Source organism: Scophthalmus maximus, chromosome 8 (genome assembly GCF_022379125.1).
Source record: "Scophthalmus maximus strain ysfricsl-2021 chromosome 8, ASM2237912v1, whole genome shotgun sequence".
Taxonomy (NCBI): Eukaryota; Metazoa; Chordata; class Actinopteri; order Pleuronectiformes; family Scophthalmidae; genus Scophthalmus; species Scophthalmus maximus.
In genome coordinates, this window is record NC_061522.1 from 18,938,281 (window position 1) to 18,955,541 (window position 17,261).

General features: G+C 45.2%; 1 protein-coding gene across 2 annotated transcripts; it reads left to right on the forward strand.

The window, feature by feature from the left end:
• Positions 1 to 1,063: 1,063 nt before the first annotated feature.
• micall1a (MICAL-like 1a) lies at positions 1,064 to 17,257 on the forward strand. 2 transcript variants are annotated; one of them, XM_047333834.1, is made up of 16 exons: positions 1,064 to 2,240; positions 5,240 to 5,288; positions 8,731 to 8,872; positions 9,198 to 9,298; positions 10,544 to 10,683; positions 11,456 to 12,066; positions 12,156 to 12,216; positions 12,422 to 12,852; positions 13,503 to 13,852; positions 13,937 to 14,071; positions 14,209 to 14,335; positions 14,442 to 14,532; positions 15,233 to 15,306; positions 15,538 to 15,652; positions 15,761 to 15,807; positions 15,953 to 17,257. In XM_047333834.1, the coding sequence occupies exons 1-16, from the start codon at positions 2,098 to 2,100 to the stop codon at positions 16,078 to 16,080; spliced, it is 2,745 nt and encodes a 914-aa protein (XP_047189790.1). In that variant the 5' UTR covers positions 1,064 to 2,097; the 3' UTR covers positions 16,081 to 17,257. The 2 variants fall into 2 exon arrangements, with proteins under 2 accessions (XP_047189790.1, XP_035492799.1); XM_035636906.2 differs by having other exon boundaries at positions 1,065 to 2,240; positions 13,461 to 13,852.
• Positions 17,258 to 17,261: the final 4 nt, after the last annotated feature.

Sequence of the window (17,261 nt, forward strand, 5' to 3'; positions counted from 1 at the left end):
ACTCAAACCACCTGTTATGTTTCTGGGACATTCTCTCACAGATTTCACAGCTGTTAGTTGTGTCTCTTCAGAAGTACTGTATAATTCACAAAGACAACAGATGTATACAGTCACAACAGTGGCAGGCACTTTATATTTACATGTGCTTTTGGACCATTCTGCCAAATGGGTTCCATTTCCATCCCCAGGACTTTAAATTTAAAACTATGCAGGAAAAATAACTGTAAAATAGATTTTTATTACAAAGCAATGTGCCCCACACCTTTGTCAACTTGAAAAATTAAGATATCATATTTTTTAAAATAAATAGAAACTGTCTAGTGCATTAGAACAGTTCAAACTCTTTGGTAAATTTGAGGTTTTGATCTCCTTTAAAGGGCAAAAGTGGCTTTGCATTTTAGAGAAGTACAATTTGTGTGCATATACAGTGATTTTTTGTAACGAATGTTAATAATTTGAACATGTAATCAACTATTTCTTTAAAATAAACACTTTCTTGAAGGAAAAACAAAGGTATTGGCTGATGAGCTTGTGAACATGCTTTTTAAAAGACTGAGAAAAATGCATCCTCCACTTCGAAACGTTGTAAAAAATTTAATTAGATCAAGTTGCCTGAGATGATCTCTGTCTCAAACCAATACACAATCACTGCTTCTACTTAGTACTGCTCAACTGTTTCCGGTTCGTTTGGCTGTATAAGCCGAACAGCAACGAAGTGTCTGCTGCGGACCTTCATTTGGGAGGTGACTGAGACGTGGCGTATGTTTACCAGCCGTCGTCTTCTCAGGTCGGGATGGGTCGGAAACCCACGAAAACTTAAAACGCCGTTTAATTTCGACGCCACCGAACAAAGTGGGACACAGCGGTGCTCTGAGTACTTCTTCTGTTCTTGAAATTGCCCGTTTTGGACACTTTCCTACCACACTTGTGAGAAAATTCTATTGAGTAAACAGTAACGGTAAATGGACCGGAAACGGACGAGCAGCATTATTTTAAAAAGGAAAGTACGTCACGAAGCGTAGTGCATGTAGCCCATCGTGGTTACGTCAGTCTATGGGGTTACATCCATATTGGTATACAGGCTATGGTATCTCTCGCAGGTTGTTGTTGTTGTTTTTTTGCCACTCTTGGCTTTCCATACACGGTGGCTCTGCAGCTCCCCCTATTGGGCGCCAAGATGAACAACAGCATGACAGTGAGCAGGGCGGCAGGCAGACTGCCAGCGCGTCTCACCGAGTGCCGCTAGCCTGGCTCGTCACGGGCGCCGGGGGATGCGTTGATCGACGATCATTGTCCGGGATGTCGCTTTTACAGCGCGCTTCAACCTCGCTGTCGCCGAGAGGGCGCCAGGAGACTTTGCATCCAGCGCGTTAACAGCCGCCGCAGTCACTGCACCGGCGGACAACAACAAACGCTCGCGTCGCGTCGCGTCGCCCAGCTCCAGGAGGAACCTGAGACTCGAACCTGGAACCAATCGGCCGCCCGAGAGCGGGGCGAGCCGCGACGGTGCCAGCCGGTGTCCAGGGCCAGGCAGAGCTGCGGACTACCGGACGGGAGCTCACCGCGGGCTGAGCGTGGCTGGTTCGCAGTAGCCGAGTTGGCCGCGCGGAGAACTTCGTTGGCGAGCGTCCGTCATGAGGAGTGGACGTCGGCCGCGTTCCAACCCGCTGCTTGTCCTCCCGTGAAGTGCCGGTTGAGGCGCCGGGGATGCCGTCCTCCGTCCGCGGGAGTCGCCAGAGGAGACGAAGCGGGTCGAACAAATGCGCGCTGCAGTCGCAAAAGAAAAGTGAGCTAGCGTCCAGCTAGCACGCCGCTAGCCGCTCGTTTTTCCTTTTTTTTTTTTTCTTCTTCTTCTTCTTCTCTTCAACGTGACTCACTGGCGGCGGATGAATGTAACGAGTCGCGACGTCGGGTGTTGGCTGCGTGTCGCCTCTCCGCCGATACGTGGACCGAGGAACGCGCGTCTCGTCGCCTCCCGTCGCGCCGGCGACAGCGACAGCTGAACGAACGTGGGGTTGTGGCTGTTTGTTTGTTTGTTTGTTTGTTTGTCTTTTCTTCTAATTTCGACGAGAACGCGCCTGCGACTTCCGCGCTACGATGGGCTCGCTGAAGGCTCTGCAGGAGTGGTGTCGGATACAGTGCGAGGGCTACGGCGATGTGGCCGTCAGGGACATGTCCTCGTCCTTCAGGGACGGCCTGGCCTTCTGTGCCCTCATCCACCGCTACAGACCCGAGCTGATGTGAGTAGCCCCGCGGGCACATCTGTGTGTGTGTGTGTGTGTGTGTGTGTGTGTGTGTGTGTGTGTGTGTTCAAGAGCACAGGAAGAAGCCACTGTGCTCTTCTTCTGTTCAGGATGTACATCGTGCACAGGTCCGCGGTGGAACTCGTCCGTGCCCTACATTAACCTCTTGGGAAGTTTCCATAAGGAGTGGGATTATGTACAAGGCCCTTGTCAACATAGATGGCATTTTTTAAAATATGTTCATATTTGTGTTGAATTCGGTCAATGCAGTGTGTTTTGATAATGTATCTGTGTTTATATATATATATTTTAAATCATAGACAAAAGAACCAGTGCAAATATTTTTAGGAACTCTGTAGAGTGAGGGAGAGGTCAGTGTGCTGTAATTAACCCAGGCTGACAAGCCATACCCTGTCTGTAACAACACACCCCTCCTCTCTGCCTTTCACACACACACACACACACACACACACACACACACACACACACACACACACACACACACACACACACACACACACACACACACACACACACACACACACCACCACCACCACCACCACCACCACCACCACAGAACACAACAGCAGATATAAAATGCCTTGTTACACGGATGAGGAAACAATGACTTTCCGTTGTTTTTTTGGAGGCCGAAACCCCCCCCCCAGAATCTCTGATTCGCTTATGATCTCACAGCTCATAACTCACGTACAGTTCATAGGTGACTCCCGACAGCCTTTTTGCTTTATCACAATATCAGTGCCAAGTATGTGCTGTCAAGCAACGGCCCGCCTGTGCCCTTTGAGGATTTTTCTATTTCACAGATAAAATGGGCCATCGCGTGCTTTGATAAAAAGATGTGCCTAGAACTTATGTATCATGATAGATTAGGTAAGTTTCCAGTGTTGTTTGCAGTGTGACAGTAGACGTACAGTACACAGGAACTCTGACATTCATGACTCACAATTGAAATGCATCTCTGTGGAAAAGCACTAGTCCCGTGTGGCTCAGTGGGAAGAGCAGCAGCCCGTTGAAAGCATCAGGATTAGTAGGTTGATTCGGACCGGAGCGAGTCATGCAGAGAGAATTGTGTAAAAGCGGCCGAAAAATCCTGGGCTGATGAAATCATTTTAGACAATAAGCGTCTTTCACATGCCGTTCACCTCTCAGGTGGTACGGGACATATTGCAAATTGGACCGTGCGTGGATGGCGGCAGAGCAAACGATCACCGGAGCCGTCAATGAAGGACAAGTCATTGGAGTGCGTCTGCGTCCACATCAGAGCAGTGGAGTTCAAAGTACGACAGTGGGGAAGTACTCGGCACCCCAACCTTTGAGCGCTGCCTCTCCAATTTGTGTTCTAGCATGCCTCCCTCCCTGTCCAGCCCTCTTGTGCAGCTACAGCGGCCAAGCCAAAGTGCCGTGATGCAGACAGACAGTCCGTCAGGCTAATCTGCTACTGAGACCTCGGCCTGTCAAACTGGATTTAACTTCAATGCTGGGCCCGGGCCTACGTGGAGCCACTCGGCACTCCGCAGCCACTGTATTCTCGTCGAAATACATCACACACGTCCAGAGGAGAAACGTTCAGCGCAGTAAATGGGCCTCATCTCAAGTTACTCAGCCGAGACCAAGTGTCATTCAGCCCACTGGAGAGGGAGTGGATCATCCATGGCCTGGTTATTAACCAAACAGCACAGTCAAAATTGCATTAAATTAAATTGTGTTCATATAGGAGTCCTGATCAAACTTTATCTTGCAATTTAGAAATGCAAACTTTGCTTTGTAGTTTTTCTGTGTTGAAATTCGTCTGCATATTGCACTTATTTCATCTCAGCAACTCCTCTACTAAAACTTCTCTCTATTATGTATTTATAATATCTTTTATTTTGACTGTCACAACACCCCCAAATCCCAATCCTGTGTGCTCTAGCACAAATTTACCAACTGACTGAACCAGCTTTAGCAGATCTACAGGTTCACGGCAGGGTTTGATCATGTGGATATTAAATGCCCAGTGCGCGTGCTCGCACACACACAGACACACCGTTCCTCTCTCCCAAAATAAACTTTGGAGTGAGACTGAGTCACAGTGGATTCGGTTTGCAACTCCGATCGCTCGCAACTCGCCACCATCCGTGTCGGTGTCGGCCGGAACCGTCTGAGTCGTTTGTATTTTTGCAAGATGCTGCATTGCCATGTGTCTATGTTGGCACACATGACACGGTGGACTTGTTTTGACATGATCTCGATATTAGAGCTGCTGCTCAGTGCGTTTGTGACCATGGGAACTAGATTAGCGAGAACAGAGGTCACTTTGTGCAGCTCCAACACGGAGCTCATTCACAGGGCTTTGCCTTGTTGAGAGTTCCACATGGTCTCCACGAGCTCCCACCGGGGTCGACACATTCTTTTTCCACCACCTAGCTGTTGTCATACTGCTGAGACACTTAAATCAACATTAATTGTTTTTTTTATTCACACAAGCACAACCACACTTTCATCTTGGGACACCTCAGACATTTTCCAGTTTTACTGCAGGATGTTTACTGGGGAGAGCTCGGGCCTCTGTTCCTCGCCCCGGGCTCTTCAAAGCAGAACCTTGTAATTATCAGCCTCATCACTCCTGTTTAGGGCAGCCTCTTCCCCAACCCCCCCTTTTGTCCTGGCAGTTGCTCATATCAGGCATCATTTATGTGTGGTTTGGGACCAGTGGTTTGCAGCGGTAGCTACAGTAGGAAGCTTTACTGCTCACCATTTCTGCCTTTCACGCTGTCAAGCCAGTAATAGCTTTTTGATGGTTCAAAGCACAAGTGGAAATAGGCCAGCAAGCTAAATACAGTCCTGTTATGTAGCAGCATGACTTGGACAGTTACTTCTATATGTTCATCTGTACTATCCTTGGCTTAAAAGCAGATGCAACACGTTGCAGGCTATGTAACTTCACTGTACAAAACATTTTGAATTTTAACACTTATTCTCTTTTGTCGTTCCAGAGACTTTGGTTCGCTGTCTAAAGAGAATGTCTACGAGAACAACAGACTGGTGAGTCCGTTGGACAGCTGTATGATTTGAGGTTTGAAACACACCTATGATCTTGTGTTGCCGGTAATGTCACTGTGGCGATTAGCTTTTGGCAGGAATGTGAGTTTAATCACCCGAGGGCTAACGAATAACGATTACCTATCCCTTAGCTTTATTGAATTTGCCACTGCATGTGTTTCACTCAGCCATAAAATTATAAAGCTGTTTGTGTGGAGAAAAGTTTTACTTAATCCCGATGAGGTCAAAGAGGGAGGAAGCCAAAGCCATCAGCATCCAAAGAAAATGGGGGGGGGAATAATCAAGTCCTTGACGTAAGCCTCTTTAGAGACCACTTAAAGAACATTTAAAGTGTTAAAACTTGCTGAATTTGCAACTGTAGGTCATAAGTAGAATGAGTCCAAGATTTTTTTTAAATCGTATTTTGTGTGTTGGGGTTTTTCCACATCATCCGTAAGCCAACAGAATATTGAGGGATGAAATGGAAGTCTCCTCATTCTCAGTCTGAGCCGAGCTCTGGCAGCTCTTTGCTGCTGTTTACATTCTTTTTATCCAGCAGCTTTCAGGGAAAGTCAGGCGACTGGTAGCGGCACCAGAAACACACTCCTTGTGTGCTGCTGGCTGTCAAGTACTAACTCTGTAAGGCCCAAGCCCTAGTGAGTAATCCATGACTGTTAATGCAGAGAGCATGCAAAGCTTCTAGGTCAGATTGTACTATTTTAGAGCCAGATGTGAGCTCCTTGAATTTGTTCATGCTTCTCTCTCCTGGATTACTTTCCTTATATCCTTTTTATACAGGAGATCCTGGTATACTGAATACTTATCCAACACGTGTTGACCCTGTTCTTATGAGGCTGTTGTCAAAGGTTGATCTCCAAGTGTCAATAGTGATGACTATGCAACCAAGTTTCAACCATAGATCGTAAATAAAAATGGACGTAGTCAACCAGATCCGGAAAATTTAGCCAATGCGGAAGTGCCTAAAGCCCGTATCCTCTGGAATCACCTGCAGAGGGCGACTCCTGGTTGAAAAAATAAGTCAGTTTCTATAGAAATCAGCTCTCAGGGTGAGGTTAAATTGTCAAATTGGCTTAGGAAGTTTCCCTTGATGTGACCCGGAAGTGTTTGATTGGCAGCCATGATAAGAACTGTTCGGATTCTCTAAATGCATAGGAAAGGAGCTCCAATGCTTCCTTTCCTATCCCCTTTAGCATAGGGTACACTGGAGCTACCTATGTGAGAATAAGGATATATAGACGCCCCACAATTCATTGGGGCAGCGATATCTAATGTGATGCCCCATGCACGGATGTAAACGATTCGATCTGAAGTAGAAGTAGAAGAAGTTGAAAAGTATGAATATGATCCAGAGGAGACGCACGACATCATGTAAGTTACTGTTAAATATGAATCATTTACATGCTGATGGAGCCACTGTGTTTTTTGTAGTTCATTAGGAAATTTGTAGTTTCACCACGACAGACGCACGTCGATAACAAACACCGTCGCGTGATGACGTAGTGTAGTGAAAGTCGAGCGGGATTCTCTGAGTAGCGCTGTCAGCCTTTCCTGTCCTATCAGTCCTCCTTTACACCTTTCCTTGACCTCATGACGTTTTCCACTGAGGTCAAGGAATGGTAGATAGGAAGGACATTTCAACCAAAGTCCAACCCCCTATTCCACACCCGGTTTCAAAATAACCAAATGCGAAACTCAAGATTCATAACGGCAGTTCACAAACCAAAGGCTGACGTCCTGGTGGGTTGCCACTCAGTTTCAACCCTCACATTGAGGAAACGGTTGTTTGAAAGAACCTTACCTCAACATAGGGCAGTTGGTGACATGGATTGGGGAATAATGTTTTCCACACATGTTTATCTTGCAATGTTATTATGTAACTGGTAGGTTATTTGCTTGGATTATTGTTAGACTGACAGCGATTATTTCACATCCAGTCTGCCCTGTCAGAGAGACAGTGAAGACGTGGTGGTGGCAGGAGTAGAGGATGGGCCATGTGATTGTGAGGGAGAGGAGCTAGAACTGCAGCATCGGTGGCTGAGCACAGGTTTATAGCCTTCTCTCAGTTATGACATCTAATGTTGGATTAAGGGCAGACTGACTCTCTATTGCCTTCTGAGGTACAAATGTGTATTACAATAAGGGACGGACCAGGGCTAGCAGGTTAGTATGCTAATATCAGTGGATATCCCTGCAACAATTCTTTTGATGTCAAAACTCTTTTTTAAATGTTTTTAATTAAAAAATGTTGCCACTTTAAAATTAAATTCCGTCCCCAACGTTCTTTTAATCGTTTGTTGGGTTGATATTTAAGACAGTATGTTGACACATGTTGAATGTTCCATTTATCCAGTGCATTACTGCATCTGTCTGAAAGGAGTATGACTCATAATTTCATTCTGTGTTGTACAACACATATCCAAACGTCTTTCAGTTGAAATATGTTAATGTGGCATCTTCAGCGAGAGCAGCAGTGGGATTTTTTAATTTTATTTATTTTTTGGGAGTGTGGTGTGTAAATATGTTTCTGTAGTGGAACAGTATTATTTCATCAGTGTATAGCATTGAGTAGTTTTCCGTAAATAGCAATATAAAGTAGAACTAAAAGGGAGAAACACCTTAGCAGTAAAGCAGTTATTATTTGTACAATGCATTCTGATTAATTTAGGTTTGGTTACATGTTGACCTTGTGTATCATTTCTTTTGGCTGAATGATGTCAGTGTTGTGTAACTGCCATTACAATTGTGTCAGCGCTGTTATGCAACCTGGCCAGCTCTCTCATGTCTTCAGTGGAATTCTTCATTAAAGCGATGGTTATCAAAGGACAAACCAAAACATTGCAAGCAAATGACTGTTACAGTATTTGGGGCATCAAGTATCTGCTGGCAAGCCTCTCGGTTTGTCGCACACATGCAACCGAGACAATATTCTGTTAAATAACTGGATTTCTGTACATATCCGGGGATTAAGGGTTTAGTTTGATTAAAACGTTTCACAGTTAATGTTCTCACTTGCTATGTAGCGATGCCTACAGTTTTAGTTTTATCTGCTGAGGTTTGAGATATCGGTGTGTGAGATTTCTCCTGCCTCCCCAGTACAATGACAGTGAATGGAATTTTGTTTGTGCTGCTGGAAGCAATGAGAAGTTATATATGAAATCAGGTCAAAATGCAATGCATCAGGTGAAATGTTAATAAGTAACCCAGATCTGTTAGGAGAGTTGTGCAGAACCTGATTTCCCCCCGAATACGAGTTGCTTCCCTTCAGTTAAAGTGAAGACTTATTAGTTGTAATGATTAGATCCTCGACCTCGATTGAATTATTGGCAAACGTAAACTCAACGCTTACTATTTGATAACTCCTGCCTTTACCTACCGCTCCTAACTCTCCCCTGACCCCCTTCTCTCTGCTTTTGCCTCATTGTAGGCTTTTGAGGTGGCCGAGACGCAGCTGGGGATTCCAGCCCTGTTGGACCCAGAAGACATGGTGTCCATGAAAGTGCCAGACCGGCTCAGCATCATTACTTATGTCTCCCAGTATTACAACTTCTTCAACAACAAGTCTCAAGGTTGGTGCGCTCAATTAAACAATTAAAAAATTTGACCTGAAACAGTGTGAACTCCATAAAAGACTTTTCATATCTGTGTTTTAAATCTTGTTATTAATGCCCAGTGAGTGTATTTGATTTTACATTTTACAGGTACCCGTGTATTTATTAATTTAAGACAAGAATATTTCAATTTATAAAAAGCAAAACAAAACTGTATTTTAGTGTATTTCTCATGAACCTTGTAAACTTTCCACTCCCAGCTCCTCTTGAGACGAAGCAAAACAACGATGTGGTCGTGACAGCAGCTTACATAATTTCACTTCCTTTACATCCTCTGTCACAGCAAATCCCCCCTGCATGAAGAGGCCGAGTTCTGTTGGTCATCACGAGCCAGCCCAGAAAAGGCCTCTGACCCCTTTGGAAGACAAAGTGGTTGAGTCTGAGGTAAGAACGAGACTTGGCAGCAGGAGTGAGCATAGAGACGACCAGGACGTACCCTCACGCATGTGTTGATTTCTTTCTTAATTTCTAAGGCCTTGTAGACTTTGGGCCACGGTTAACTCTATACAGTAAGCTCTGCATGATAAAAGTGTCTGCTGGGGCTGTATGTTAACAAGCTGTGATTAATATTTTGTTCGTGGTGCCTGGATAAGCACACTGTAACCTCACATATTTTTTTAGCTGCATATCGACGTGCATCTGAAGCCTTGGAACAGTTGAGTTCCCAGTCAAATTCTGCATGTGCTATTTTGGGGTATTAACTCATCAGATCTGGACAATACAAATCCCATCCTCGTACAACAATTTACAATATACACATATGTATTTCATAATTACTACTTCCTTGTGTGGGCTTTGTGTTGCACAGCAGGGGAAAAACAAAGCAACAGAGGTAGAGTAAGTCAATAAAGATAGCCTCTATACCCTGTCTCTCTTTTCTTTCGCATGCCTTCAACCTCTTACCTCCATCCCCATACTCCAATGTACTGCCTCCGCCTCCACCCCTCCCAACCCCTCTTCAGATGGAAATCCATTCCACTCCCTCCTCTTCCTGTTCTTCTTCCTCCTCACATCTGATCCCCCCTCCACTCTCTGATCCTGAGCCTAGGCAGTAGGATGGGGGTGGGGGGTTGGGCTAGGAGGTGAAAACAAAAACGGTTAGGTCAGTCTTCGGTTTTTTTTTTTTTAACCGTATTTTGTACATAAAAGACTAACCGTTATATTTTCTTATCCTAACACTGTGTGCCAAGTTTTTGAACACGCTGCTTCTAACCCCTTTATTCACTTAACACAAATTAAACCAAATAAAACACAATATATTTGTACTAAATATCAATCATACCCTGAATGTGTGACTTACAGAGCCACTAACCCAAGCAGATTGGATTTTTTTTTTTTACTAATCAAATTATCGATGATGTGATATTTACGATCCAATTTTTTATATTGATCAAATAATGTTTTTAAATGAAAAAGGAAATGCAGTAATGAAGCACATGAATAAATGAGCAGTAGAACGTCACAGTAACAAAGCAGATTTAGCTAGCTTAACAGAATGAACTATCCACATCCTCAAATCCTGACTCCGTGTTTGATCTCCACCCCCCCTCCCCCATTACTCTCCATCTCCCTCCCTGTTCCCCTGACGTGTCCGCCCTGTCCCCCCCTCTCTGCGGTCACGTGCACTAGCCGACCCAGCCCGCGCAGACAGGCGTAGCAGCGGCCAAGCGCAGCACGCTCAGCAGCACCTGTGCCGCCTGCCAGAAACACGTCCACCTGGTGCAGAGGTTTCTGGTGGACGGCAAGCTCTACCATCGCATCTGCTTCAGGTAAATCCCGGCCGCAAGCTTGAGTCAACTTTGCTCTGGAGCCCCAATGTATTTCTATTACAAAAAAGATACAAGAAGTTATAGGATTTGAGATTTCAATTTAGGTCAGTTGGTCAGTGGTGGTAACGGCAAATGTGGTCATAAACATCTCATAAGACCAAGTGGTGTATCTATTTACTAAAGATGCTCTGAAAATGAAAAAGAACACAAATAAATAGATCTAGAAAATAAATAACAATTCATTTAAAAAGACATCAACGTGCAGCCTCAGTTTAGAAAAATAAATACCTTTAGTCTTTTACAGTAACCGTACGTCGCCATTTTACTTTAAGTGTTCGCAAGTGGCAGTCATTTTTTTCTGGGTGAAACGCATATACTTTAAAGACGTGGTATCGGATATGTACAAAGAATCGCATACTCGCTTGACCTGGCATTTTTCGTCAGTGTCTGAGGCATATCCAATATTGGTAGTGGAATCATAACACCTCTTATTGTTTACAGTGTAGCCACACAAGTTCATATTATGTTTTAATGAAGAAGTCAGTCATCAATTGGACTTGGTCCATCATGCCACTATAACACTATCCATGTTTCACCAGTTGAGCTGTTCCTATTTAAATATTAATATTTAAATTTCAATATCAAACAATGCTGTCTGTTTTGTTTGATTTGGGCTTGATTAATAATTTATATATTTTTTAGCTTTATACGGTATTTCACCATCGTTATGATCCGTTGAATATCTCACTGTCCTCCCTCGTTGTTGTCTCAGGTGCACAGAGTGTCACAGCACTCTACTTCCTGGATCTTACAAATTGGGGAGCGACTCTGGGGCGTTGGTCTGTACGCATCATCTTGCGAGGCAGGCTTTAGCCAACCAGAATGGTCGACCGGACCTTAGTAAGAGACCAGTGGTAGTTCAGACTGCCAGGACTGGTCGCAGCACGACCCCTCACACCTCGCCCTCTGAGAGGGGCCGGGCTAAGACTCCTTCCCCGGCGGGCCGAAGAAACTCTACCGACACGCCCAACAATAACTCTGCCACGGTCGCTCCTGTTACGACAGATAAAGCAGACGCTTTGGAAAAAGCAAAAGACACGGGTAGTGGTGGAGTGACAGAGGAAATGCCCCAGTCTTCTCCTCCCCCCAACCCTTTTGATGAGAGTGATGAAGAGGAGGACGAGGGAGGGAAAGAGGAAGACACTCAAACGCCAGCCAAATGTACAACCAACGGAGATCTTCCCTCTACACCTGTCAGTCACAATGAAGGTGTCAGTCGGCCGGTGCCGGTGCCTGCGCCCCGCAGGGTTTCTGAACCCACCCCACCTCCTCGCCCAGCACCTCGGGTCCGGCTACCTCGCCCGACGGACGGGCCCACAGTCGGTGTGTGCTCATCGCAAAACGTTAATTATGGTAAAGATAGATATACCGTTTGACACTAATCCTCACATTTTCACCTATAAAAATCACAGGTAAACATCTGAAGCCTCCAACTCCTCCCAAACCTCGGGAAAGGTCACAGTCTCCTGGAAGGTAGCTGTTTTCTTTTGAAATTATGTTTTTCCTGATCACTGCCACCATTTCACCCACATTCCTCACATCAGCACAGTCTTTCTCTGAATCTTGTCTCAGCATGTACTGTGATTGTTTGCTCGTCCATGCATCTGTTTGGCTTTTGTTGCTGTTGTCTTCCCTCCTGTGACCCCCCCATCCCTATCTGTGTGTCTTCACTGTCCAGCCTGTCCAGTGTCACCCATAAACCCAAAGACCCACCTTGGCTCGCCCTGGTCCAGTCAGAATCCAAGAAGAAGAAAGCCCCTCCCCGTCCCCCCGCTGGATTGGCAACACCTCCCAACGCAGGCTCTCTGTCCTCTCTCAAAGGAGACGACTCCAGACCCAGTACACCCCCTCCACCCGCCAACCCGTTCGAAGATGATGATGATGAAAACAACGAGGTAGAGGAGGAAGAAGAGGGGGCTGAAGGAGGTGCGATTCCACCCACGGTGGTGGCCAATCACCCCTGGTACAGAATCAGTCAGGCGGCTGACGCGACAGGTGCCGACACTCCCCCTAGTGGAGGGAGCTCATCCCGCTCTGCCAGCCCAGGGAGTGCTAAGAGCAAGAAGCGTGCGGCTCCCCAGGCTCCGAAGCCGTCTGCTGGTAACCAAGGTCAGTTTCACCAGAACTGCACGTATCTTGTACAGACATGGAAAAAAAAAGAGAGGATGAGATTTTTTTTCTCACTCTCACCTAAAGACAGAGATGGGAATCCTTGCCAGCATAAAATGACTCCTTATTGGCTTTACACTTGTTATGTATATTGTTCAGGGCTGAGGAAGTGCAGTGTCGAATTTGGTGCAATTCAGACATGTGATTCAATATTAATAAAGTTTGAATTGAACAGGTGAACAGTGCTCTGCCCTCTGTGCAGTAGTGGGGCCAGGGCAGCGTGCCTCAACAGGCAGTCTGCAAACCGAGTTGAACATCTCTTCTTCTATGTCCGCAGTGTGTCTTTATCCACAGGTTGCCGCTCATTTGCAAAGGTTCAGTACGTTACAAACTTACACGGACTACTACAAAACTCTTTCTCGCCGCCAAATGCTCGAACGAATCACGTTTGTTATGTCACATAACACACATTCAGGTCAATAGTGTTCATTGTTTTTTTGTTTTTTTCCCATCCTTTCTCCATTTCAATCTGCTCCAACTTCTTTGATTCCCGTTCAATTTCTCCTCTCTCTGCTCTGTGTTTTTACTGGATCGTCTGTCATCCTCAGTTCTCCCTCACTCTCAGCCCTCCTCTTGCTCCCCTTCTCCAGCTCTCAGCATAGAGAGTCTGTCCTCGGGCTCAGACCACATCTCCTCCCAGCCCGCCTTGGGCAGTAGTGTCAGCAGCGACCAAGAACACGCATTCACCAAAAGTGTCTCGGAGCCTTCCATCTGTTCGCCGTGCGACTCCGCCGCCTTGCCTTCTGCCTCCTCGAACGAGCACCTGCTTCATCCTCCCCCCAGCCCATATTGTTCTGCCATGCCTTCGAATGCCAGCTCAGCTCCAGCCACCCCACAGGCCAGTCGCAGTTCGGTGACCAAAGGGGCTGGAGCCCCTCCGCCACGACCCCAGACGACCCCTAGCCCACTTGCCTCTGGGGCCACACCGTCACACAACAAGGTAACAGGTCCACCTCCAAATAAAGCAATACAAAGCAAAAACGCCCTGCACATTATATAAATCCATCTGTGTGTCTCATTTTAGCGGATATGTAAGGAGAACCCGTTCAACAGGAAAGCTTCTCCCTTGCCTGCTAAATCCAAAACCAGACCACCAAAAGGCCCCCGTCCTGCCAGACCCCCAGCACCTGGACATGGCTTTCCACTCATCAAACGCAAGGTATGGAAAAAAAAAAAAGGCAGAATCAATATGATCATGTGTTTCAGCATAGAAACAAAATGTATAGAATTGGCATCACCAATTGTGTTTCAAACACAGAAGAAGTCAATTGTCATGTCATTCAAACCTCCCCCCAGGTGCAGTCAGATCAGTTCATTCCAGTGGAGGACATCCACGGGGAGATGGGTCAGCTGGAGAAACAGCTGGATGAGCTGGAGCAGAGGGGAGTGGAGCTGGAGAAGAAGCTGAGGGACACGCCCAACGGTATCACATTGCATCTCTTTTAAGGGACTTGCTTGACTCGGCCAATGCTGTGCCCATATAAGTCAAGAATATGCTAATATGATATATATCCTTCTGTTCCTGACAGATGAGGATGAGGAGCGCCTGTTGGTGGACTGGTTCACTCTGATCCACGAGAAACACCTTTTAGTCCGACGAGAAGCTGAGCTGGTCTACACGTAAGTGTCCGGCTGCAGACAGAGGCAGATGTTTGAACCTTTTGGGCTTCAGCACCCATCAGTCATATAACCTGTCGTCAGAGTGACCAACAATCTGACTGTTTGTCACTTTAATTACCAATAGCTGCTCAATTGAGTGGTTCTAAACAATTATGCACCCGTGATGCAGACAGAGCTGTATGTGAGAGTAAAGCGGTGTATTTTTTGCAGAAATATGATTGCGTGGAATAACACAAGCATACTGTTGGACAGTGGAGAAGCAGATAGTGCTGTAGAAAAGGTTTCTACAACAATAAAGTTGACTAGAGATTCTTTCAACCTCAAAATTATATCTCACATGACATGCTGAAAGTGATGCTTTAGCAGCATGTACGCTAACCTCTTGTTGATATTGAGCAGTCGCTTCTCGTTTTCCGAACCACCGTGGTCCAGCCAAATGGAATTAGCTTGTAGATTGGCAACAGGAACTGTGGCTCACAAGAAATCAAGCTGCCTCTCAAGGATTAATAATATCACAAAGATATTAAGAGGAAATGCAGTATGCAGTCATTTGCCGAATACATCGTAAACATACTTGCAATATTTTTTGCAAATATTTTTTTTTTGGTCATGTTCCTGTTGTTCTTCAGAAAGTAGATTGAAAGTAGCACATTGGAGGATAAAAGTTTCTAACGTTGGGTTCACATGTTACCGACTGCAGGGCCAAGCAGCAGAACCTGGAGGAGAGGCAAGCTGACGTGGAGTACGAGCTGAGGTGTCTTCTCAACAAACCAGGTATAAAAGAAGAATTTTCTCATACCAATAACAAAAAAAAAACACTTGAAATTAAACAATAGTATTTCCACATCTGTTCACTAAGACCAAACATATCAGAATCAGATATCCAGAACATTCGCTATAAGTTAGTTGTTGTTACACACACTGTATTACACTACTGATATTTACTCTTGAATTCACATATGAAGGTTGCGACAAATAATTCATCAACTTCCCTTCGTTTCCCAGAGAAAGACTGGACTGAGGAGGACAAGAGCCGGGAGCAGGAGCTGATGGCCGAGCTGGTCACCATCATCGAACAGCGCAACCAAATCGTCAACAACATGGACCAGGACAGGCAGAGGTAAATCGACAACCGGTAGTTCCTCTGTATCTCCACGGCGACCCAGGTTGTACTGAGCGTCGAGGTTTCCTGTAACCTGTGAGTGATCTAACATTTATTTTGTCACAGGGAGGAAGAGGAGGATAAAGTTATGGAAGCCATGCTGAAGAAGAAAGGTAGGAATAAGTCAGTTTTCATATGTAGCTGATGAAAGATTCTGCAGGCAAACGCAGTCTTCTCTCCCTTTCTGTCCTATTTATCTGGGTTTAGAACATGTGAGTCTTGATGTCATTGTATTTCTTATTTTCATCCTCTTCCTAGACTTCCACAAAGATCCCGACAGCGACCAGCACAAGAAAAAGGGAACAAAGTTCAAACCGATCAAGGTTCTGAAGCGGCTGAGCCACAAGGGAGAACCGGGCAACAGCCCTCGCAAGGAGAAGAGCTGAGCAACGGAGGACATATTTGTACTCTCCCCTCCAAGAGGACATCAGATTGTTTTGACAAGACTAAGGAAAATAACACAGGATGTGACAAAAGAAATTTCATCAGGTCAAGAAGATGAGATGACGTGTTATTATAAAGACTTTTAAGCTCAGCCCAGAACCCACTCCCTGCTCGTGTCTTACGTGATGCTTCTCCAAAAAAGAGTCTCACTAGTGACTATTGTCTGTTGCCTTTGTGTGTTAAAACAGACTGCATCATAAAAAAAAGTGCTTTAAGAACTGACATCTCTATGACCTTTCGAAGCGAGTGAAGTGTAGATTTCTAAATTTACAGCACTGACTTGCTGAAAAAAAAACCCACGTTTTTTTATCTTTCTCTCGATTGCACACGTTCAAAAACACCCTTCTCCTCAGTTGCTTTGTGTTCAGAGGTCAGAAGCTGAATGAAAGATCTGGGGAGGTTTGATCAGGTCGTGTCTGGTTGGAGCCTGTGGTACTAACGAAAGTCAATTTTGCATCATCTGCCCTTGAAACTCTTGATCAAAGATGGATACCGAAGCTCTTCTAGCTGCTATGTTATGATTTTGTTTTTAGTTTCAAACATGTGGATGAATGAAGACGCAGACATTTGTGAGTGTTGTGATTGGAGTTCTGAGGGACGGCATTATTTTACTATGAATTTGCAGATTTCTTTTAGAAGGTTTTAGTCATATGAAAGGTCACACATTCAATACTGAATATTAGAAAAGGCAGATATTCAGGATTTTACCAAACTTTACATAACAGTTTTAACCATTGGGGGAAATCCTCAATATACAATCGTTAATTTATATTTCACTAAGCCTCTCTGTTTCAGTGTTTTGCCTTAAAAGTGGACGAGAGACTTCGTGCGGGTGCCATTAATTTAATTGTGTATTTGGATCGGCATCATTTGTTCCAAACTAATGTAAACGCCCCATATTGTTTACTGTTTCTGTTCCTGTCGTGTCATTCAGATTCGTCTCGCCTGTCCTCCATTTTAAATGGTCATGTCTTTCTGCTTCGTGCCTGTCTTCCTGTCTCCTGGCTGAAACCAAGGGCTTCAGTAGCACTGGACATCGTCCCCAAAACAGCAGCAGGATCAAAAAAACAAAAAGAATACTGACACTGGAAGGCAGAGGAATAAAATTAATTGATCCAAGTAC

Excerpts from the sequence above, each read along its gene's own strand:
- micall1a (XM_035636906.2), top strand. The coding sequence starts at position 2,098 with ATGGGCTCGCTGAAGGCTCTGCAGGAGTGGTGTCGGATACAGTGCGAG. Across the intron at positions 14,336-14,441 it reads GCTGAGGGACACGCCCAACG|ATGAGGATGAGGAGCGCCTG; the intron begins GTATCACATTGC and ends TGTTCCTGACAG. Across the intron at positions 15,808-15,952 it reads AGCCATGCTGAAGAAGAAAG|ACTTCCACAAAGATCCCGAC; the intron begins GTAGGAATAAGT and ends TCCTCTTCCTAG.